Here is a 26510-nt window from a genome sequence, read left to right as displayed (position 1 = left end):
GAGGGAGGATTAGGAGTGAGGAGTGGGAGGGAGGATGAGAGGGAGGATTAGGAGTGAGGATGAGAGGGAGGAATGGGAAGGTGGGTGAGAGGGAGAAGAGAAGGCCATAAGAGAGGGATATAATAAGATGCGATGATAATTGACAATAATTAATGATAATTTTCTTACGCTTGTTTCAGTAATTGTTACCCTTGACAGTGATACATGTTGATGGGGGTCACACACACACACACACGCACACACACACACACACACACACACACACACACACACACACACACACACACACACACACACACACACACACACACACGCACGCACACACACACACACACACACACACACACACACACACACACACACACACACACACACACACACACACACACACACACACCTCATCAACTATTTAGGGCATTGTGGCAATTAAGTTCTGGTTGTCATTAATCATTCCTTAATCACACCTTGTCTAATGGGCTACAGGTGGATGGTCAGGAATGCACTCAAACTGACATGATCTTACCTTTTAAGCTGACCTGGTCATTTTTGGCACTTTATAACCTTCTCTTTAAAGAGTTCTGTTAAATAAAGAACTCTTGATTTATACGAGTTCTGTCTTTGAGGTAAACACAGGAATCACACGAGCAATAATGACGATCTGACCATAAAACTTAACCCTTTATATACGATCACTTAACCCTTTGAGTACGATACCTTAAATCTTTTGGGTAAGATAGCCTAACCCTTTAAATACTACTGTATACCTTGACCCGTTGATTACGATAAATTAATACTGAGTAGGATACCTTAACCTTTTAAATACGTTAAATTAACCTTTTCAGTACGATACATTAACCCTTTGAGTACGATACATTAACCCTTTGAGTACGATACATTAACCCTTTGAGTACGATACCTTAACCCTTTGAGTACGATAACCCACGAGTACGATGAAGTAATATCGGTTAACATCGCACTCAAGGAATTACTATTATACTTGGCAGTGGATCCTCGTGGGCCATTCACCTGCCTTGTAGAATATCAATTAGAGTTTTTTTAACTGTCTCTCAGCGTCCCTTATCATGCTTCATTAAAATCGATAAACCTATTTACATTTTTTTATCATAGTTTTATTCACCTTCTTAATGATGTTAATTTTTTTTTATGAGTTTGAGGATGTATAGTGATAGTCTTGTGTGTGTGTGTGTGTGTGTGTGTGTGTGTGTGTGTGTGTGTGTGTGTGTGTGTGTGTGTGTGTGTTCACTTGCATGGCTAAAATATTCACATCAGGAGCGACGGTGAATGAAAACGAAGACATAGAAGAAATTGGTGAAGCTGAAAGAAAATAGACACCACGAAAAATATGTGGACGCTGGAGGAAAAATGTAGATCAGGTTATAACAAGAGACACAAGAGGAAAATACAGACCAAAAAGAAATTGCTGAGATTGGAAAAAAGAAGAAGAAAAAACCCGGTAACATAAAAGAAATTCTAGAGGCCAAAAGAAAACGGACACCGAAAAAAATAGATAAGGTTAAAAGAAAACGTAGACTCGACGATGGATAAAGGGGAGACTATGTTATATATCTCACATAGAAGAAAAAAGGTTAGCATTACAGTGGAAATCTTTGTGGAGGGATTGTTTACGCTCTCTTGCATCCTATAATGATAAAGCATGAATCAATGTAAGTCCTTGTCAGCGTTATGACATCCCTTGGAACGAGATGCCTTGTGTATGTTGATCTAAAGGACATCCTCCCCCTTCCACTCTTCTCAATAGGAACCTTTGGTCCTTTGGTGTGTTCTCAATAGCTGTCAGTATTGAGAAATCAGAATATATTTTGGTGGCTGTACATAAGAGTGATGGGTGGAGATGTGTGTGTGTGTGTGTGTGTGTGTGTGTGTGTGTGTGTGTGTGTGTGTGTGTGTGTGTGTGTGTGTGTGTGTGTGTGTGTGTGTGTGTGTGTGTGTGTGTGTGTGTGTGTAGGTGTTCTGTATAGATAAATTTCCCCTGTTTAAGAGGCGCAGTTCATCGTGATTGGGAGGCGCACTTTATTATGGTTAGGAGGCGGAAGTGAGCGTGGTTAGAATGCGAGGGGGTACTAATGTAAACAAGAAATATCTATCACACTAATGAGTGATTAAGTAGAACGAAATAGTGATCATCTGAAGTGAGATTAAACTATAGAGGATTTAAAACATATCAAAACAAAATAAACCAGGAAGCCCCGACCCTCGCTAGTAGAAGTGTGAATAAGATATAATATTTACAAAAGAAAAATCACTGACCCCTTGATGGCAGCAGTGTGAACAAGACAGGGGAGTTACAAAATAAAAAATATTGACTACTTGATGGCAACAGTGTAGGTATGACAGGTGCCTTACACATACACAGACAGACACACACATACACACACACACACACACACACACACACACAGGAGAAAACATCACCCGTGAATATATAGTCACAGTAGTATTGATAAGAGGAGGTAGAGACACAGGTAAAACTCAGACACCTGGTAATTTACCTGTCCTTCACTCACCTGACTTTTGTAAGATAATAACGTTGAGAGAGTAAAGCCATTTATTATAAGAACAAATATATAGAGTTAGTTATGTTCCCTGCTTGGTGTGTGTGTGAGTCCTCGCGTGTATGTACCCCAGTATGTGTCCACGTTTACACACACACACACACACACACACACACACACACACACCATCTGTTTGCCTTAACTTAATGTGCGCATATACGACCCTTGTTGTCCTCTCTTGCTCAACAGCTCTCTCTCTCTCTCTAGTCCTTTTGTATGTATTTATCCTATCCATCTCTCTCTCTATCTCTTCTTACTGTATCTCTTCATTTATCTCTTAATCCTTCCCATCTCTTTCTCTCTTGTTTACCTTTTCTCATTCTCCCATTCTTTCCTACTCTTCTTATCTCTCTTTCTTTCTCTCTCTCACCCATTATATCTCTCTTTCTCTCTTTTTCTTACCATTTCTATTTCTCTTACCCCTTCTATCTCTCTCCCTTCTTCCTCTTCATTCTCCTGTGTCTCTGTTATCATCGTCTGCTCTTCGTCTCCATCTCCCACCTTCACTATGACTAAAGGCTCTAATATTTCTCCCCTGTTTACTCCGAGGTTCCGGGTAATAGTATATCATCTACCCGCTGTCTGTCTGTCTATCTATCTGTCTCTTTGTCTGTCTATCGCTCTGTCTGTCTGTCTATCTATCTGTCTTACTGTCTGTTGTTCTGTCTATAGATCTGTCTGTCTGTGTGTGTATCGATCCTTTTCCCCTGTCTATCTGTCTATCGATCTGTCTCTCTCTCTGTCTGTCTATCGATCTGTCTCTCTCTCTGTCTGTCTATCGATTTCTTGTCATGTTTATTCGCTTAAGTGAACACGGTGAAGGGGTACGGTGGCTAAGTGGATATAGTGCCCACTTCCTGTCCTCCGAGTCTTAGGTTCGAAACTGGGAGAGAGAGAGAGAGAGAGAGAGAGAGAGAGAGAGAGAGAGAGAGAGAGAGAGAGATTCCTCCCTTCATCCATTAAAGCCTTGCCCCACTTCCCTCTCACTCGTCTACTCTCCCAAATCTCCCTCTACTGAACTCTCCCTCTCCCCCTCTCACCACCGTCTCCCTACTCTCACTGGCTGGGAGAGAAGGCCTCCACCACTTGTATGTTAAATCTTGCCTTATGCTACAGTGTGGTGGTGGTGGTGGTGGTGGTGATGGTGGTGGTGGTGATGGTGATGGTGGTGGTGGTGGTGATGGTGGTGGTGGTGGTGGTAGTGTGTGTAGTGTTGGGTGATGGTAGTGTGTGGTGGTATTGATGGTGGTAGCTCTAATCCATAATGGTAGTGATGGTACTTATCATGGTGTTAGGTACTGGTAACATGATATACTAAATATACCGTATCATCATAACATCCATATAATAATATCCCAACAACAAAAACCACAACACACAAGGTACGGAGAGTAGCACTGACACGTCTGTACTTCACGACCATCAACACACAACTAATACCTTCACTCACATCTTCCTATATTAAGTCCTTTCCCCGCATTAACTCAGAGCGGCGGAAATGATAAATAAACATCACAGGTAAATACAAAGACGTTCCCTTCATTAGTATCACCTGAAGTATCACCTGACGTTTCCATTCGATGAGGTAAATCACCCCCAACCACTTTTTTCCTCAGTGAAGTATTCTCCTGCACCACGCTAGGTATGTTTACTTAATCATTTAATACTCTTACTGTGCTTCACTCTCAAAGGAAATACTCTTAGTTTTTTTTTTTATGATCGTGTTCTGGCAGGCAGGGAAGGTGGGATGGTGTACGATATGTTTTCCATCACCTGTGGCATCGTTTTGTTTCGTGGCTTCATCTTATAGAGTTATATTATTGATGCCCATATATGTCAGCCTCTGTTGTACTCCATTGGAGAGGAGAGAGAGAGAGAGAGAGAGAGAGAGAGAGAGAGAGAGAGAGAGAGGAGGAGGTATATCTTGCCTTAAGGGCCAAATGAATATTGATGCTTGAGCTTCTTGTCTCGTCGTCTCTCTTATATCGTTTGTGCTGTTCTCTTTTGTTTCTATGTTCAGTATATTTATCTCTCTGTCTCTATCTGCTTTTCTGTCACTTTTGTCTTTTCTCATTACTTCCTTCTCTCTATATTATCTCTCTCTCTCATACCCCTATGTTTATCTCTTCTCTCTATTCTGTGTGTGTGTGTGTGTGTGTGTGTGTGTGTGTGTGTGTGTGTGTGTGTGTGTGTGTGTGTGTGTGTCTCTGGACCTGCCCCTCTGTCTATCTAACTGTCTATCTGTTTCTCTCTGGCTCTGTCTCCCTGTCTCTGTCTATTTGTCTTTTTTTTGTATCTGTCTCTCTTTCTCTCCCTCTATCTGTCTATCTCCGCTCGGGTAACTTAAGCTCTCCTGAATCCTATCAGTTCGGTTAACAGCGTAATAAAGACTTCGTAATCCGGCAGAAACCACCAGATTTTTTCGACGCCAAAAACACCTTTACACCCAGACAATCAAATCAAATCATCGTCGTAACTTGAATAGCTTTTAATAGCTCCAGTTAAGGCATAACAACCTACCCTAACCTAGCCTAACCTAACCTAACCAAACCTAACCTAACCAAACCTAACCTAACCTAACCTAACCTAACCTAACCTAATCTAACCTAACCTAACCTCAAGAAACAACAACAATAACAAAACTATTGACTCTAGAGTATATCAGGTCAGGTAAGGACACGCAACATGATAAATTTGACAGGAGGTGAGGCTCAGAAAAATCCACCCAGGTGTACGTATTTCACACCTGAGGGAGCTGTTTATCTTGTGAGTGAGGGGGAGAGGGGGGAAGGGGCACTGGAGAAAGGGGTGAGAGTGGGAGTGGGCACTGGGGAGAGGGGAATTGAATCTCTCTCTCTCTTTTTCCTTGGTTTATGTCTGTCACTCTCTGGTTTTTTTGTTACTCTGTCTATTTTGTGTCTCTTCTTTAATATATCTTCTTGGTATGTGTCTCTGTATGTCTCACCTTACTGTAGGTGACAGGTTCAGACAGAAACATAGATAAACAGACACAGACACAGACAGTCCCAGACAAACGCATACACAGGCACAGACAGACACCATTTGCTATAATATATAAGGGATTGAACACCACTTTCTCTATATATAAGGGATTGAACACCACTTTCTCTATATATAAGGGATTGAACACCACTTTCTCTATATATAAAGGATTGAACACCACTTTCTCTATATATAAGGGATTGAACACCACTTTCTCTATATATAAAGGATTGAACACCACTTTCTCTATATATAAAGGATTGAACACCACTTTCTCTATATATAAAGGATTGAACACCACTTTCTCTATATATAAAGGATTGAACACCACTTGCCTTCCCCTATGTCATCTCTGCCTCAACCTTTCCCAAACATCCCAACATTTAGGGTCTAGATTAACATACATAGCAAGTCTTTGATTGGCGGAGGGAAGTATGCAAATATAACAGGGGAAATTCACGATAGCAACACACACACACACACACACACACACACACACACACACACACACACACACACACACACACACACACACACACACACACACACACACACACACACACTGTTGGTAATTGGTGTGTACGTCTTGATGTATTGAAACTGACCCAATTATGGACTGACGTAGAGAGAGAAAGAGAGAGAGAGAGAGAGTCAACACAGAGGTACCAAAGAATATCTTACAACATTAACTTAGTATATAAGGAAAAATTCATTCATTTTTTTTTCTCAGGAGGTAAAAGTTACATCATTTCTCTTCATAATATTTAAAGGGTTTCTTGAAAGTAGCATTAAAGGGGTCGAGAATTAAGTCAAGTCAAAATCCTTCTAGGTATTCATCATATTTTTACTGTGACTCGTGGGAAATTATGAGGGAAAAGAGTGTGTTTTGGTGCCCTAGTGATCAGTTCTCTTGGTATTGTTTTGATTGTTGTAAAGTGTGTTGTCTGAACCTTTATCATCATCAATCATCATCATCAATCATCATCATCAATCATCATCATCATCATCATCATCATCATCATCAGTTAATCTCTTCATCTCACATCAGCTAAATTCCTTCCCTCTATCACACTTATAGCCCTTCACTTCCCTTCACTTCCCTTCACTTCCCTTCACTCCCCTTCACTACCCTTCACTACCCTCCCTTACCGTGTTAGCGTTAGTATAATCCCTCGTGGTGAGTCACACACGTTAAACTCATATAATGATTCATAATAATCGTGCGGCCGCCACCACTGCCACCCCATGACACAAAACATGTCGCACTGCACCAGCTGTTGTTTATATCACCGAGGGATTTTTTTTCATTCATCCCCCTGGATTTATTTTGATGTATTTCATATTGAATTTATTTTATCGTAGTCCTCCAAATGTGTCGACATATGAGTCGCTCGTCTGTTAGATTTCAAAGGTTTGGAGGGGTTTTATTTATTATACTTTTGGCACTGTATTCTACCACTGGCACCACTACCACTGGCACCACTACTACCACTGGCACCACTACTACCACTGGCACCACTACTACCACTGGCACCACTACTACCACTGGCACCACTACCACTTGCACCACTACTACCACTGGCACCACTACTACCACTGGCAATCTACCATTACCACACTGGCAATTGACTACCACTGGCACCACTACTACCACTGGCAATTCCACTGACACCACTGGCACCACTCACTACCACCGGCACCACTACTTACCACTGGCAATTAATTACTACCACTGGAGCACCACTACCACCGGCACCATAATTACTACCACTGGCACCACTACTACCACCGGCACCACCTCACTACCACTGGCACCACCAATACCACTGGCACCACTACCACTTCGCACCACCACCACTGGCAATCAATACCACCGGCACCACTATCACCACCGCACCACTACCACCGGTTAACCGACTACCACCGGCACCACTACCACTGGCACCACCACTTCACCACTGGCACCACTACCATCAAGGCATCTCACCACCACTGGCACCACTCACCACTGGCAATTGATCACCAATCAAGCAACCACCACTGGCAACCACCACTACCACCGGCAACTAATTACTCACCACTGGCAATTCAATTACCAATCAAGCAATCTCACCACCACCACCGGGCACCACTACCACTGGCACCACTACCACTGGCACCACTACCACTGGCACTACTCGCCACTGGCACCACTACCACTGGCACTACCACTACCACTGGCACTCACTACCACTGGCACCACTACCACTGGCACCACTACTACCACCGGCACCACTACCACTGGCACCACCACTACCACATCATTGGCACCACTACTACCACTGGCAATTAATTACTACCACTGGCACCACTACCACTGGCACCACTACCACTTGCACCACTACTACCACTGGCACCACTGGCACCACTACCAGACGCGGACAGCAACACTATATATTCCTGGAGCTCAACACCTGATCCTCAACAATTATGACCCTCTTCCTCGTAATACCTGAAACACACACACACACACACTCTGTCTCCCTCTCTCTCTCTCTCTTTATATAATTTTCTCTCCTCCTCCTCCCTTTCTCTTATATCTTCACTCTCTCCCTCCCATTCCCTTCTCACCCTACCTCACACATCCTCCCTCTCAACCCTCCTTCCTCCACTCACCCACCCTCCCCCTCCCACTCACTCCCCCACTCACATACGTTCTACTATGGCCGCCAGTTTATATTCTGAATAAATCTTTGTAAATCCCGGGACTGGAAGGGGTTCTCCCGTCTCCTCTGGATAATAGTACACAATTGAGTTATATCCTGGAGTAATCCTTCTCCACATTACTCTTTATTGTCTCTCCGTGTCTCTCTTTCTCTCTGTTTATCTAATATATCCTTAGTAACCACTTTCATTATTCTTTATACTCTATTTTTCGTTTATTGTTTTTGTATCTCTCTCTCTCTCTCAGCCTCTCGTGATGCAGGGAAGTAATTTTGTGTTCTGGTCTTAAAAGTTTTGGTCTCAGTCTGACTAATTCTTCTTTTAATTTCCTCGTTTGACTCATTAACAAACTCCTAAGGTCAGATAAACGAAAATTTTCCACGACAGAATTTTTTTTTAAGAGTTTTAAGGGAAACTTGCAGATTAAAACACCCTACTGCTATCAAGGAAGGGTTAGGCTAGGCTTGGTTAGGTTTGGTTAGGTTAGGTTAGGTTAAGCTAGATTAGAGTTTGGTTAGATTATGTTAGATTACATTACCACCACAGGCCAAAAAACGCAAACCATTATATACACCAGAAATAAGAACCCCTTCTCACCCTAACCCGTGGCAGGAATCGAACCCACGTTTTCTAGGTTTGGAAGTCGAAACCATCACCAACTGGGCTATAGAATATCTGATGACCTGAGAGAGTGTGTGTGTGTGTGTGTGTGTGTGTGTGTGTGTGTGTGTGTGTGTGTGTGCGTAATGTAATTCAAGGGATGAGAGGAGGGGAGGCTATCGACCCTTCCTACTTTAATCTGGTCCCTTGAATTTCCTGAATCTACTTGTGTTTAAAGTGGTTTGTACAGCTCCGTTATATCCCTGTATATTGTGTGTGTGTGTGTGAGTGTGTGTGTGTGTGTGTGTGTGTGTGTGTGTGAGTGTGTGTGTGTGTGTGTGTGAGTGTGTGTGTGTGTGTGTTCTGACAGTCTCTCAGTTAGTCTTCGCGTTTGATGGCGGTCGAGTTGTAACTAATGCACGGAAAAGGAACTGGAGAAAGTCATACGGAGGAGAGAGATAGAAAGAGAAAGAGAGATAATTAGAAAGAGAGAGAGATAGAGAGAGAGAGAGAGAGAGATAAAGAGAAACAACACGAGATGACTGCTCGCCGGGAAACACAAACAGCCCTCACATGAAAGACTGTGTCCAGCTCCACCACCAGACCTCACAGTTCCTCCACGAATTTAATCTAAAAGTTTGAAAGCAATAGCTCAAAGAAAACCCAGTGAACCTTACTCTGTCTCTACCAAACTTCTTGAGTGAGAGAGAGGGGGACAGCACCTTGCTCCCCTCCCCCCAGAATTATATTGTTGAGAGTTTGAAGGCAAATACCTCAAGGGTGACCTGCTGAGCCTCGAACTGTTTGAACATTGGCTTACTTCTACTAAACATCTCAAGAAGCTATTGTTGTAAGTTTTAAAGTAAGTCCTCAAGGATGATTTGGTAAGCCTAGAACTTCCTCTGCTAAATGTCTCAAGAATCGACCTTGACGAGACCTTGAACTTGACCTTGACCTCGACCTCGACTTTGACCTTGACCTCGACCTCTACCTCGACTTTAACCTAGACCTCGACCTCGACATTAACTTTAACCTCGACCTTAACTTGGAACTGGTCTCGAGGTCTACCCCATCAGAATTTTGATTGGAAGGTTAGAAAGCAATAGCCTTAAGCACCTGACACTCGGCGCCTGGCACAAGGGTCTCTCAGGGTCAGTAAGAAGCTCAGGGGTGAGAGGAGAGTGGAGATAAGGTGAGAGGGAGATGGAGATGAGATGAGAGGGATAGGTGAGTGGGAAAGGTGAGTGGAAGTAAGATGAGAAGGTGAGGAGAGTGGACGTAAGATGAGAATGAGATTGAGATGGGGTGAGAGAAAGTGAGAGAGAAAATAAGAGACGAAGTGACAGATGAAATGATGAAAAACTGAGTGAAAGTGAAAAATAAACAACGAAAGAAAAAGAAACAAATGATAAAGATGGAAAAATATAAGAAGAAAAGAGAGACAAAGAGAAAGATGATAGAAAAATATTATCACAAGATGAATGAAGTAATCAAGGAGTGAATGAAAAACGGGAGAAGATAATTAACAAGTTGATAAAAAATGCAAGAATAAAAACAATGAAAGCAGGAGCGAAAAAGAAGATAGGATGAAAGAATAAAAAAAAGACGCAGCCAAAGAAATGTCTGATAAAAGCGAGAAAAAAAAACAAAATGAAAGAATGAAAGAATAGTTAAAGGAAAAACTTAATGAAAGGGTAAGAGTAAAGTATAAAAGAAGAAGGTAAAGAGAAATTTGTTAAAAATGAGAGAAAGAAAACCGAGAAAAAAATTGACATGGTGAAAGGAGGAACGAAAGAGGAGAACAAGGAGAGAGATAATAAAGAAGGTGGAAGAGGAGGAGGAGGTGATGGGGGAGAGAAGGAAGAGGACACGTAGGAAAAGGAGGAAGAAGAGGAGAAGAAGAAGGAGGAGAAGGAAGAGGAGAAGAAGGAGAAGGACGAAGAAGAGGAGGAGGAAGAGGAAGACAGAAGGTGGATGGATCTATCAGGATGGTCATCGGAAACCTCAGCTGAAGTTGTGATGGGTTTGGTGAGACTTGCCACCCAATCCTTCCCCCGAATCTTCCCCAATCCAGTCAAATTCTTCCCCTATCCTGTCAAATTCTTCTCCTATCCTGTCAAATTCTTCCCCTATCCTGTCAAATTCTTCCCCTATCCTGTCAAATTCTTCCCCTATCCTGTCAAATTCTCCCCCTATCCTGTCAAATTCTTCTCCTATCCTGTCAAATTCTTCTCCTATCCTGTCAAATTCTACCCCTATCCTGTCAAATTCTTCCCCTATCCTGTCAAATTCTTCTCCTATCCAGTCAAATTCTCCCCCTATCCTGTCAAATCCCTCCCAAATCCTAACCCAAACCAACCCTAATCCCTTCCCTACCCTCTTCCTTTCTTCCAAACACACACACACACACACACACACACACACACACACACACACACACACACATTACTACACATTACTACTACTAATAATAATACACAAGCAAATTCCGAAACTCTATATATTTTACCTTTCGTTTGATATGTAAATACAACTTCTGACTTCACAATATTTCCAGTATATATATATATACATATTTACCAGGTATTTAATTCTGAGGCGCTACAGTCATATATTTTTAACGTAATCTCGAAGTATTAGAGCAAATATATTTTCACTCATGTCCAATTTCATCAGTTATCGTTGTAATCTAATGTTCTCCTATTTTTGTATTTTTTTGTATTCCTCAAATGGGTAATTGTGTGTGTATTTTCTGTGTATTTTTTGGTATTGGAGTTTATAATTTCTAAACGTTGTTTTTTTTTTTGGTGTATGAATATTACTGTATATGTTTTAAGTTAATTGTATACATATATTAAGGAGATATTTATATATGTATGTCTGTATGTATATTTGTCTCTCTCTTTCTCAATACCATCAAATACTAAAAGCAATGTTCGGATCAACCTTCTACCCCCCCCCAAAAAAAATAAATAAAAATAAAAAGCATATATACATTTTCCACAACATCAAAGGTCAAAGTTCACATCAAAGAATAAAAAAACTAAAAACAAAAAATAATATATATATATAAAAAAATATATATATATATAAATATATATATATATATATATATATATATATATATATATATATATATATATATATATATATATATATATATATATATATATATATATATATATATATATATATATATATATATATATATCACATAAAAAAAATTTAATAAAATTATATGATGGGGAAAAAATCTAAAAAATGATAAGTTGAAACATGAATATAAATATATTTCGTATAATTAAAGAAAGGCGAAGAGAAATTACGACTCACTGAACACAATGTATCATAAATTAGTGTTCAGAATCCATCCGTAATATTGTGATTCATCGTCCGTCAGTCCGTGCCAGTAGAGGAGGGGGGAGGGAGGTGAAGGGGGAAGGGGGAAGGGGGAGGGGAAGGGAGGTTGCTGGTGATGGGACTCTCAGAAAAGCTGAACATGCACCCAAAGCTTTATTGGTCACTGCCAAATGCTCTTACATCACATGTTTCATTTTAGTAATCAGCGCTAAATGAGCCCCCCCCCCCCTTCTCTCTCTCGGTCTGTTCGTACGTTCATCTGTCTGTCTGTCTGTCTGTCTGTCTGTCTCTATTATTATCTTTGAAACTGGCACTAACATCACTCTGGGACAACTGGATTCACCTCGGGACAGTTGAGATCATCCTGGGACAGCTGGGATAACCATGGGACAGCTGGAATCACCCTATGAGAGCTGGGATCACCCTAGGAGAGCTGTGAGTGCCACCATGGAAGAGAGAGGGACACTGGCATCACTCAGGCCGTAAATTGCCAATTTCACTCAGCTTCCCAGGAATTGATTTGTTCGAGGATGAAGACCTGTCCATACATGTTTGTTTACTGGTCATATACACACCTATATCATGCTTATATACTGGCCATATCCACTACTATATCATGCTTATATACTGGCCATATCCACTACTATATCATGCTTATATACTGGCCATATCCACTACTATATCATGCTCATATACTGGCTATATCCACTACTATATCATGCTTATTTAATCCTCTTTTATTTTTTGATATATGACATTAATTTTCGTTCTGATATATAATATAAATACGATATAATTTTCAGTATTGTTTTATATATTAATATGAAGGTGAATTTATTATACAAACTCATCAAGGTTATGAGATACAAACATAAAGGTTTGTATATATAAAAATAGAAGACATTAATTGCACAGGTAACATTGTATGTTGCCTCAATATTGCCCTCACTACCTGACACACACACACACACACACACACACACACACACACACACACACACACACACACACACACACACACACACACACACACACACACACACACACACACACACACACACACACACACACACACACACACACACACACACACAAGTCAATATCATTGCTTCTCCTCTGTACAGTAAGCTTGTGAGATGAGAAGAGACAAACTTGAATCATCTTTTTTGCTCTAAACTGGGTATTTCCACAGATCTCAACCATCTTGTTTCCAACTGACGACTAAAACATCTCCTTTGTGTATCTAAAACATTCTTCAATAACATCAAATAAAAGTCACTTTGGTTTTATATACTTCTAAAAGTTTTGTCTTGGAGACCTGAACACTTAACATTATTTATAATTATCATTTTAACACTCTTCTTCTCCCTCACTCTCTTTCTCTCTCCCTCTCTCCCTCCTTTCACCCCACACAGACCCCCCTTCCATCCCATTCCACACTTCCATTACCGTTCCATCCCACTCCACCTTACCTGCCTCTCACACTACCCCTGTATCACACTCCACACCATATCTCCCCATCACTCCCACAAAAGCATTTCATCAAAAGTGCCTCCGTCATTATTACAAAAGTTACGGAAGCATTTAATGAAAAAAGTTACCATAAAAGGGAAGAGAATTCATTATAACACAGAGACAAAGTCATCATTATTTCCCTGTGTGCATGGGACTGAAGTTACTCGTGCATAAGGGACCACACACGATGCTGGAATGTTCTGGTGTATGGCAACCGGAACATACACAGTGCTAGAATGATCTGGAATATATGACAATGAGACGATACATACTGCTAGGTTAGGTTAGGTTAGGTTAGGTTAGGTTAGGTTAGGTTAGGTTAGTTTTGTGTAGTCTACCTCTTACCTGAGGTTTATTGCTAATAGATATATCAAGGAATCCATACCCGTGTGTGTGTGTGTGTGTATGCATGTGTGTGTGTGTATAAGTATGTATGCGCGTGTGGTATGTGTGCATGTGTGTGTATATGTCCGTGTGCTTATGTGTGTATGTGCGTGAGGAAGAGGAATAGCGCAGCAAACACAAATAAAGAAAACTTCACAAATATGAGTACAAAGGCGTATCATCAACTGTTCAGACGCTCAGGTATACAGAAATATGTCGCTGTTGTTGGTAATACAAATATAGCCACAAAGTTTTTATTTCTTAATATAAATATTCACTTGCTTACTGTTCACTTATTCTCTCATGCTGGACACGCAAAATCACAGAGAGAGAGAGAGAGAGAGAGAGAGAGAGAGAGAGAGAGAGAGAGAGAGAGAGAGAGAGAGAGAGAGAGAGAGACAAAGGATTTAACTACACGTAAAAGTTTACTTGGGGAGGATGTTGGCAACACTGATTGGGTTAGGAAAGTTGGTACGCCTGACTCCTGGTGGGTGCAGATAACACAGGAGAAAATGGCGGGAAAAATGAACGGTTTTGGGGTGACACCAGAAAAGGTTACAAATTCCCCGGTGTCCGAGCCTGTAGTTGTCACAAATTATACTTTGAACCTGAACTAAAACCTGTGGCATGTAAACACTCGTGAAAGAAAACGAGATACGTGACCTTCTGGAATAAGGAAAATGGAAAGTGTGACGTAACTGACGGATTCTAGTGATTAATGGACAATGGGTACGCACAGTTACTCCCAAAAGACAATGAAAAGCAAAATCACTGTCCTGTCAGCACACCTCATCAGTGTTCCCTCTATCGGTGAGACGAGGAAGCAATGTCTTATCATACCCAGATACTACTGCCACTCGTATCACCTGCCACCACCCTCCGTGACGTCATATAAGAACAATGTGCTCGTATCATCAGCTGACTTGTGTTTACATCATCAGCTGACTTGTGTTTATAGTCGGGTGAGGAAGGTTCATCCCGGACACCGTCCCCCCCAGCGCCCCTACATCAAAAGCAGCGACCTGAGTGGCCACTTAGCTAATGGCCTACCCTATCTTCTTCCCTACTAATTAACAGCAGCTGAGCAGAGTGTGTGTGTGTGTGTGTGAGTGTGTGTGTGTGTGTGTAATACTTCCTACGCCTCTCATACACCCATACACTCAGTCTGAGATGCATACAATACACTTTAGTTGTCTAAGGATCCCCCAGGATGGACGACGGTATTGGCAGATTACGCTAAGTTAAGTTAGTCAAAGCAACATCACACCTTCATAATTTATACCTATAGTAAATATAACTCAAACTCACATATTTTACGGCTGTGTTCTGGGCGGTTCACTGGCATTATGTCACCTGTTGCCCCGTCTGTTGCTCATCACTAATTAGTCTAATATTATGGAAATAATCAGGGACGAGGCCCTTTCTTCCCCTTATTAAGAAGGGCCGCTCCACCTGGGTGATGTACCACACTGCCACTCGGCCTGTCACTGTCCTCACACGTGTCCCTAACTGTCAACAAACAAGCCTCAGGTATACCAACTGCTGATTTAGTGGTGAGGCAGGGCTACCAACCACACCTCCTCCTCTAATGCCTTATACACGGTGCTGCCTCGGAGCTGAATAAAATTATCTGGCATCAACCAAATAAAATATTAAAAGTGGCGTCCCCGTAGTGAAGGTGTTAAGCCTGACTGATGGTGTGTAAAGTGGGGTCCCCTAAATTAAGTAGTAAACATACGGCCGTCTAACTCGCATAAATAAACTCATTTGGACAGATAGTGGATGTGGTAGTGAGGAAACTACTAGCAGAGTGAGGGAGGGAGGGAGGGAGATAAGTCACAATATTTGGTAAGAAATAATTCAGGTAAAATATTGACCGTCTGCCTGGATGTACTGTATATTAATAAATAATTGTATACATGTATTTTTGTATATATTTGTGTGTATTCATCTGATTATATCCCTATATATTATACCCACATACACACGAACACACACAAACACCCACACGCACACAGCAGCACCCCCCACACACAAACACCCCCGCCACACACACACACAGCAGCACCCCACACACAACAGCACCCCTACACAAACACCCCACACACACACACACAGCAGCACCCCCACACACAAACACCCCCTGCCACACACACACACAGCAGCACCCCAGCACACAAACACCCCTGCCACACACACACAGCAGCACCCCACACAAACACCCCACACACACACACACAGCAGCACCCCACACACAAACACCCTGCCACACACACACACACAGCAGCACCCCCCCACACACAAAACACTTACACACACACACACAGCACCCCACACACAAACACCCCACACACACACACACAGCAGCACCCCACACACAAACACCACACACACACACACAGCAGCACCCCACACACAAACACCCCACACAGACACACACACAGTAGCACCCCCCACACACAAACACTCCTGCCACACACACACACAGAAACCCCCCACACACAAACACTTCCTTGCCACACACACGGACAGTAGCATCTCTACGTCAAACACTCTTCTTATATTAATAAATTGACTCTGCCACACACACACACACACACGGTATAGAGAGTGTGTGAAGCGTGTGCACTAAATAACTGAGGGAGGTCTGGATCGATAGCATGCATGTTTAACACCACGGTCGTCTCCCCTCATACTTCTCCTCTAAGGTTACTGCACTTGACTGATGGCTCTGTGTTCCGCCCAGTGAGTGTAGTGCATAGTAGAGAGCGTGTGTGGATGGGGTGCGTTGTGTGTCGGGTGTGTGTGTGTGGGGGGGGGTGCCTGTGTGTGTGAGGGGGGGTGTTTGTGTGTGGGGGGGGTTATTTATATGTGCGTGTGTATGTGTGTGATATAACTCTCTAAAACAAATATATTTATGGCGATGGGAAACTAAACCTAACATACTGGTGCTTCAAATCTCATAGAAAATGTGTTCTATTTTTTCCTGGGACAAAAGGCAGGTTGAGTTAACAGCTTTTAAATCCGGATAATATACATGTCTTCCTTGTTCCAGCTCCTCACTAAATCAGTTCAGGTATTTTGTTAATAATCCCAGAGTCTTGTACCCTCCCGCTGCCTCGATTACAAACTGTACCAGAACGCTCCTACACTTTGGTTCATGGCGAGGGTACAAAAGGGGCTCAGTCTGGTGTGGCAAATGTAGTTATCAGTTCCTCATCGTTGGCTCGCTTGGTGGGAGGCAGTTGTGAGGAGTGAACGGCTCCCCAGTCGATCAGGAGGTGTAGGACGGCTGCTGGTGGTGGAGAGCTGTCTGGGGAGCCGTAAAAATAGGACGACCCTCAGCGACTCAAGTGGTCTATCGTCTGGAGGGACACTTAACAGAGAGAGAGAGAGAGAGAGAGAGAGAGAGAGAGAGAGAGAGAACTGATGTCATTCAATAAACATTTTAGGTTATTAAGTATCGTTCTCTTCCACCTTCCTCCCCCTGATAAGAGAGTCTCGCTGCTGTCGTGGTCACCTCTGTGTGTTGGCTTCATCAAGATCCTTAATACCTGGTGTGTGAGCCGCTAACATGATTTACAACACTCAGGGTTACTGGACTAGAAGGCCTTGAGAGTGGAGTCCTGTTGGCGTCTGTCTTGTAATGACTCTACAACAATAATTAACGTCAGATTCAATTACCAGATGTTCTATTACCGCCAGAGAGGGAATATCTGACCTGACCTCTCGTGTTGTTACCATCCAGATATCAACTGCTGTGAAATAGGTGCCTGAATGTCAATCCATTACCCTATATACCGTACATGGTCGACTGAACACTGTGCCATAAGACCAATTCAATTCCAGCTATCGTTCCAAACTTTCCAGGCAGTTGTTAAGGTTGGTTGGTGCGCGCCTCTGGTATCCGGGGTATTCAGCTGTGTAATAACATCCATACACTATCCAACAAAGGTCTCTCACATAGCTTCAGAATCCACACCAACAACTGTATAATGGAATCTTGTGTTTGTTTGTTTGTTTTCTTCTCTATATGTGTGTTTAATATTCTTTCTTTATTATCCATCTTGTGAATCTTCATGGATACCCTCCCCCTCTCTCTCTCTCTCTCTCTCTCTCTCTCTTACCTTACCGCCTCTTTACTCATCTATCGCCCTCTCCCTCTTACTCTCACTTCCCCTTTCATCCACTCTTCTTCCTCCTCCTCTTCCCCTTCCACTTAAATCATTCAGGTCTTGATGTAGCTTAAACTATTGACTTAGAGGCACAATAAATCCTTTCCTACATGAACTGTGTCTGTTACCTTCACTACTCAGGCCAAGGGAGGGATTACCGGATTACTTTGATATACCTTCTGAGTTAGGTGAGGTGAGGTGAGGTGAGGTGAGGTGAGGTGAGGTGAGGTTGGGTCAGGATTACTTTAACTCTTGTAGCCAAAAATCCATCAGGGGGATTATGGGATTATTTACGTGGCTCTTTATGAGACAGTGAGAGGAACTAATGTTGGATTGACGAAGAAAATCCCCGCTGAGGGATTTATTGAGGGAATTCCCTTAGCGTGATAGAAGCAACGCGATGAGCACTCAACAACGGGGATTACTGTCAGTTTTATGGTAATTAATCCCTACCAACAGCGATTTTGGGTGCTTGCCTTGACATACACACAAGGGATTATCAGATTATACTAAATTATCACCTTAGTGGGACATAAACAGCGAGGGGATTAATTCCAGTCTTATGCTAATAGTTACTACGTGAGAGGGATGTTGGGATGTTACTCTCGACACACAGAGGATTACCGGACTTTGCGGGATTACCACCTTAGCACTACACGAGAAGCAAGGGGAATTAACACAAATCTTACACCAGTAAATCCCAACCAGGCAGCAATATTGGATACACCCTTTAAACACTCACACAGACCAGAGATTAACCGGATTACTTTCGAGTTCAGTCAAAGTACCACACAAGGCAAGAGGATTATTACCAATTATATACCCCCCAAGAAAAGAGAAAAATCCCCGTCAAAGTATTTTAATATCTACCCCACTTAAGAAATCCAATAAAGTACCTACACCACGAAGATTAACCGGATTACACATGAATACCAAATCCTGAACAAAACATGAGAAGTGAGCGGATTAATATCAGTCGTGTAGCAATAAATCCCCCCCCCCCCCTTAAGCACCTTGTTTAATAGTCTCGTTGTGTGTGGTAATGTATGTTCATCCGCTCAAGGTAAAACAAGGTAATACTTTACATTTTTCTCGTCTCAAGACTTAAAGATGCCAAAAACTGTGAGGAAATATTGCTAAGCTTTGATAATATTGCTAAGCTTTGATAATATTGCCAAGCTTTGATCATATTGTCAAGCTTTGAGAATCGTTTTTACTAGGTTTAAGATTTCGTCATTAAGGACTAAAATTATAGTATTTAAAGGGTTAATTATCGTAATCAAAGAGAAAAAATATCGTAGTAAAAGACTTAAATCACCATATAATTAAACAATCGTATCGTAAATCCAAGATATCGTATCCTCACTACAAAACCCGAGAGAGAAATAATTTACGATATTTTAGTAATTATAGAATCAAGTTATCGTAAATGACTTCGTGATTTAATTACTATCCTAAATGAAGGTCTCGCAGGTTTAATCCATTGTATACAAAGAGTTTAATTATCGTACCTCGGGGATGAGGGTCTTGTCAACACGAAATTAAAGATGTCGTACAAAAGATAACGAGTTGTCGTACACGTGTTTACCTTGTTCCCTCCCACTCACTGTCTTCACGAGAGGTTAAGTGACGATAATACCTTTAATGGTAGAGTTAATTCAGCTTATGAGAGGTGGTTTGTTATTTCTTCAAGTGGGTCATTGTTTCTCTTTCTGTCTGTCTGTCTCACTTTGTTTCTCTGTCACTGTCTCTTCCTTTGTCTGTCTCTTTCTCTTCTCCTCTCTCTCTCTGTCTCACTTTGTTTATGTCTCTATCTCTTCCTATGTCTGACTTTTTCTCTTTCTGTACCTCCTCTCTCTCTCTCTTTTTTCTCTGTCTCTGTCTGTCTCTTTCTCTCTCTATGTCACTGTCTCCCGTCCTCTCTCTCTTTCCGTCTTTTCTTTAAAAACCCTGAATAACTATGAGTCATTTCCCTCACCTTCTCATTACATCTACCCGTCACCCAATCTAACCGAGGCTCGAACTCTCATCCCGTAGTTTGAGAGCTGAGAGTTTTACCCACTATACCACTGCACGCCTTGTTATAGAGAAGTAGGTCTTATATAGACGCGTGTATAGTTTACCATCTGGAAAATTAACAGCTAAGGTTCCTCTTTATACATACAGATTAATCCACAAATTTGATGAGATTAACTAATTACCTTCAGGATTTCTCTAATGGATTTCCCTATGAACGGGTGCAGGATTTGTGGGGATTAAGGTAATGTATATTCAGGTGAAACTCTCACCTTGGTTGTGTGTGTTAGGGAGGGGTTGGGAAAGTGGAGGGGAGGTGTGTGTACTTGTGTGTGTGAGAACTACGGAGAAAAAGAGAGAGACGCCTTTATGTACGTCTATCTATATATAAATAATTATTAGCGTAATTAATTATCAAAACTTCATTATTTATGTAACAATGAAGATAATTATCAAAATTTCAACAATTCGACCACAGATCCTTCATCAGCGTGCAGATTAAAGATCTGTGATCGAAATGCTGAAATTTTGATAATGTATTCTAATTATTACGTCTCCTCATAACAATAATACGAGTATGTATGTGTGTGTGTGTGTGTATGTGTGTATGGTATTTACGTGCGTACATTTATCAATTATCAATACTTCAACTTATACTACACCCGAACATTAACAAACTTTACAAACATCTTATAATCCAAACGTTATTTAAATCGACAAAATATCCACTACACAACACTAACAATATACAGCACCAGAGTGAACAAGTGAACGTCACCTTTACAACAGCTGATGAACTTATGGTAACTCACCCCGTCCTCCCAGCCGTGAGGTAGTCAAATGTGGTGCGTCATATCCGTAGACTTTCACAGCTAGGGAGGGGGTAGTGTCTTGTGGACGGGTGTTACTGTACTGGCTGTGTTGTGGCGACTGTGGTGTGTGTTTCTCTGTCTCTCTGTCTGTCTGTCTGTCTGTTTGTCTGCATGACTGTTTGTCTGTCTGTCTGTTTGTCTGCATGACTGTCTGTCTGTCTGTATTTACTCGTGATCGTTGCCAGTTTGTACGGGTGGATTAGAGCTTGCCCCAGCATATTTATGGTCACGTTCATTGATGTTTGAGATGTTTGAATGAGAGAGAGAAAGAGAGAGAGAGAGAGAGAGAGGGAGAGAGAGAGAGAGAGGAGAGAGAGAGAGAGAGAGAGAGAGAGAGAGAGAGAGAGAGAGAGAGAGAGGTAGGAGAGAGAGAGAGAGAGAGAGAGAGAGAGAGAGAGAGAGGTACATAATTCCTTTCTATATCTTGCATCTGTAAGGGGAGAGAACTTTATAATTATGACTTTGTACCCTGTAATATTAATCAATCTATCTCTCTCTCTTCCTATAATTATATAAGTTATAAACATGTATTTCTCGGTATTTTTCCTCCACCTTCACCATAATTCCCCACACCTGCTGCAGTAATCTTCCCCACCACCACCCCCTCTCAGAAATCTTCCCCACCACCGCCTTAGCTCCTCCCCCGGGTCCCTGCCTTGTTAGCCCGCCTCCTGCCGTTTATGTGGGGGAGAAAAAATCGTGTGAGGGAGAAAAATGACTTATGGTGCGAGAATTACTGACGTTAATGAACCATGTTAAATAAATCAATGTCCGGTACGAAGGAAAATTTTGTGCAGGGAAAATCTGAACAAGAGACAATTTGGACAGGGAATTTTTCATTTATTTTTACAATATATATTTATACGTATACATGATAGACTTAAATAACTAATACATGTTTCAAAGAGAGAATAATATATTAAACTAGGAAAAAGAAAGACAATAACAAGGAAAATGAGCGAGAGAATGAGAGAATAACGTGGCTGAGAGAAGAGGAGGCATAAACTGACCTTTGATAAAGTCTACAGCTTGCTCGAGGCCGTAGGTATCTTTGTCACAGTCGTCCAGGATGTGGGTCCCGATTCTCACGCCGGGGATAAAGTCTTCCTGATCGTTGATGAAATCCAGAGTGTACAACATGGCCTCCACCGCCTGTACACCTCCCTGGGGCATGATGGGGCCACAGACTATATCATGGTGACGCTCGTGCACCATCATGAGGCCACCCAGCAACACCTCCCCCTCCGTCGCCACCACTTTCCTGGCCGGCCACGTGAAGTTCAGCCCCACCGTCTGGCTTTGTTTGTGTGTGAGGCGTTTAGTCCGAGAGAGATGTCTGGCTAGTGTCTTCCTCGGTACGTACAGACCCTCGTATAACAACGTTCTAAGGTCGTACTCGAGGTCGAGCGTGTGATGGTGCGCTGGGGACGGCATGGCGAGGTCGAGGAGGAGCAGTAACACAAGGAAGATTACAGGGAAGGAAGGGGTCTGCCACGGTCTCGCTCTCCCGGAGTCTGCCAGTCTCTGGCCCGGGCGACACCGGTTAGGGAGCCTGTGTTGTGGGGTCCCCCATAGTGGCCCCACCACTGTCATGGTGGTGGTGGTGGTCATGACTCATATACACTCACACTCACACACACACTCACACACACACTATCATAAGGGCTACCACCACCAAAGACGACACTCTGCTCCTCGCCGAAGCCATCTCTCTATCTCACTTTATTTTTCTCTACAACACTTAATTTCTACGTGATCTCTCTCTCTCTCTCTTAATGTCTCACAAACTAAACCCTTATTTACATCTTTCCTCTTAGTGTCAACAGTGAGAGAGTATCCATCAGTATTTACAGGTGTTTACATTTTATCTTATTTTCTAACACACACCACTAAGACATCTTCTCTTATTTACACTGGTCATTGTAGTGAGCATCACAAGGTACTGTACATAGCGTCTCTAAGTTATTCTCTATTTACAAAGTTCTTATTCTATACACCCGTATCGTCCTTAAATATAGAGTCTTCAGGTTCATTATTTTTCACGACATTTACATTTTTTCAGTCAGTATTTACACAGACGCACGACCGTTGTCCCTCACATTCCTGGTCTCTTGTGTCACTTATAGATACATTAAAGTACTGTGTTTATATGTGTTACATCTGGCAATTATCCTTAAAAATACTTAACAGTCTTCCCTGGAACAGAATAATATGTTAGTGAAGACAATACCTTTATCTGAGATTCTTGGTCACACTTGTCTGATTTTCTCATTCGTCGAAAAAAAAATACGGGATATTTTTTGATATGTTGAAACCAAAACGAATTAAACGATCGTTCTTATAGGGTAAAACCATAGTCCTTAAAGGGTTATACCATCGTCCTTAAAGAGTTATACCATCGTCCTTAAAGGGTTATACCATCGTCCTTAAAGGGCTATACCATCGTCCTTAAAGGGTTATACCATCGTCCTTAAAGAGTTGAACCTTCGTCTCAGTAAAAAAAATTAAAAAAAATAATAAAACACCGATTTTCTTTCTACATGATCTCCAACTTCCCTAAAATCTGGTAATATAAACAAGGAAGCAGCTGTCCTCCAGGTCACCACCCAACACAAGGAACAAATGCCCCTCATTACCATGTTGATGAGGCTTAAATCACGAAAGAGTGACGGTGCGTGTTGCCTCATACTTAAACGAACACTAGATATGAAAGTAGTGTCCATTGTGGCAGACATTTGCATATGCGTGTGTGTGATTCGTATAGTTGGTGCTACATTTTGAGAGAAAAAAAGGCAGAATTTTGTATTTTCTGAGCGAACTATTTCCATTCCTCCCTTCCCGCGCCCTCAGCCCGCTCATGTCACTAGCTTATCATTGCACCCCCAACTCAAGTACATCAGGAACACCTCATAATCACTTCTATATTTGGTTCACCTTTTTAGGATAACACATCATACTCGTGTGATAACTACCACGGTCTTATATAACGGTACAGTAAACCCTCTATTTAACGGACTATATGGAGAGGAAAGTCCGTTATATAAGGATCCGCTAGCTGTGAAAACCTCCATCTAATGAACTATATAGAGTTGAAAGTCCGTTAAATCGAGCGTCCATTAAATGCACCAAAACTACAGTAAATAACCGTCCATACCAAACATAAACTAGCGTCATGGTACCATTGAACGCGACTACATCATGGCAGTGCAAACATATATGAATAAAGTTCATTCATGGTAAAGAAGAAGTCCTTTAAGACCTGTGTTTCAGCTACACTTAACAGGTCTCATATATATCACCAAATGGAGCAATTTTCTGTAATTTTGGAAGGGGAGAAGGCTAGGGGGAGGCTGGGGTGGGGTGGAGTGGATGGGGAGAGAATGGGGGGTAGGTGGGGTGGAGTGGATGAAATTGGGGTGTGGAGGGGACTAGGGAAGGTGGGGTACAGGGGTGTGGGTGGGGGCAGGTGGGGTGAGCAGACCGTCTAAGTTGAGTGAAAATTACTGTCATTAATGCAGGCTAAAGGGAACAAAATATACGGTTAAAAAAATTTATTTGATTTTTCATCTTTCGTCTTTTCAGGAAATATTTGTTATAATTTCACGTAATATTTAGCGAAAAAATAGTTATTGCTGTTTTAGTTTACTTTTTATACAAGTTGTTTAGTGGTGACTATATGTTTTATGGAAATTGTTTTTAATATGGTTTAATACTGGTTTATGGAGGTTTTTATTACGATTTACTGAAGTTTAATTGAGTTTTCTTATGTAACTGAAGGTAATTTAAAAGAATCTAGCCTTGACTACCTTAAGATTTTGAAGTCGAAGAAAATTGTGAGGTAAAAACACGCAAAAAACTGCCCCACCCAACCAAAGGGAACCTGACCAAACCTCTCCAAAGTTTACCTAACCTAAGCTAACCTGACATAACTTTACCTAACCTGACCTAACTTTACCTAACTTAACTTTACTTACCCTAACTTTAATTTTTATTTGCGACTATGTGTCTTTATCGAAACCACATAGCAGTCTGTATCTAGGCACTTGACAGACGTAAGCAATATACTATAAGCCTTGAAAACGTGAATAGCAGCAATGTTATTATCCAAAACATATTGAATCGCTCCCCCATTCAGACGCAGAACGCTCTTGACACAATGAAATAAAACTTCGACTGAACATTTTCATTTTAAATATTTAGGCTCTTGCAAATCTATCATGTGACAGACTCAGCTCCCCTGATTGTTGTAGTATGATCCTGTAAAGCTCACGTAGAGAAGTAAACATTATATCCCAGGAGACTCATACCAGTAAACTTAAAACCCGTCCAATTTTTGTAGGATTTTTCGTAACTTTAGAATGAGAATAATTCCTAAACTCTAAATTTCCGTCCAAAATGCAATAAATTATAGTATTCTTATTTTCTATGTATTACCATCCTAAATGCAAATTAATAAAGACTTTTATGTATGTCCTCTACCGAATAAAAACCGGTTACTGTCTATGAGTGAACTGGCTGGAGGTTATCATGGTGTTTGGGGTAGTTTAGTATGAACAGTGAGAAATAATATATATATTGTGTTGTCAAAGTAAGAGAAACAATTGAGACCCTACAATTGTGTGTAAGTGAGGCAGAAACTCAGATCATCAACCTGGGACTTACAGATTATACTTTCCTGTTTTCTTCTTGTTTTATTACCCTCTATACCCTCTCATTTCTTTGTCTTTCCTCTTTCTCTCATCCATATTCCCTCTTAACTTCCCTCACTTCCTCCTTTGCTCTCATTCTCTTCCTCTTCCTCCTTTTCTCCTCCCTCCTCGTTCTCCTTCCCCCCTCCTCTCCCCTTCTACTCCTCTTCCTCCTTTTTCCTCCTACATCCTCCTCTCCTCCTCTTCCATAAGCATGACCACGTACTCCCCTCGCTCTTCCTGTAACTATATATATGAAAAGAGGGAAAGTTACTCAAATATCCCCTCTCCCCCTCTCCACCCCCCTCTCTCTCCATCCCACCTATCCCATCCTTCTCCCATCTTGTCTTCTACCCTTTCTCCTCCTGCCCCCCCCCCCCCTCTTACCTGTTTGTCTCTTCTCTTTCTCTTCTTGTCTCCACCTCAATCTTCCACTTATTCTTCCCTTTTCTTCCTCTCACTCCCACGTTCCCTCTCACACCCCTCTCACTTCCCTCTCACACCCCTCTCTTATGTGTGTGTTCTTGTGTGTATGTCTATGTGTGTGTATATATGCATTATGTATGTGTCTTTCTCTCTCAATCTCTCTATTGTGTCACT

The 26510-nt window shown here is 41.8% G+C and overlaps 1 protein-coding gene across 3 annotated transcripts in view; it reads right to left on the bottom strand.

The window, feature by feature from the left end:
* LOC121872442 (metabotropic glutamate receptor 6-like) overlaps positions 1–26510 on the bottom strand; it is a 99387-nt gene that overhangs the window by 32055 nt on the left and 40822 nt on the right. For all 3 annotated transcript variants that reach the window (XM_042375207.1, XM_042375220.1, XM_042375213.1), the window contains exon 2: positions 22233–23418. In XM_042375207.1, the coding sequence (XP_042231141.1) occupies positions 22233–22833 (601 nt within the window). In that variant the 5' untranslated portion in view covers positions 22834–23418. The remainder of the gene's footprint in view (positions 1–22232; positions 23419–26510) is intronic.

This window comes from Homarus americanus, unplaced genomic scaffold, assembly GCF_018991925.1.
Source record: "Homarus americanus isolate GMGI-L3 unplaced genomic scaffold, GMGI_Hamer_2.0 scaffold55640, whole genome shotgun sequence".
Classification (NCBI taxonomy): domain Eukaryota; kingdom Metazoa; phylum Arthropoda; class Malacostraca; order Decapoda; family Nephropidae; genus Homarus; species Homarus americanus.
Note: the sequence above shows the minus strand (reverse complement) of the source record. Positions and strands in the feature narration are given on the sequence as shown.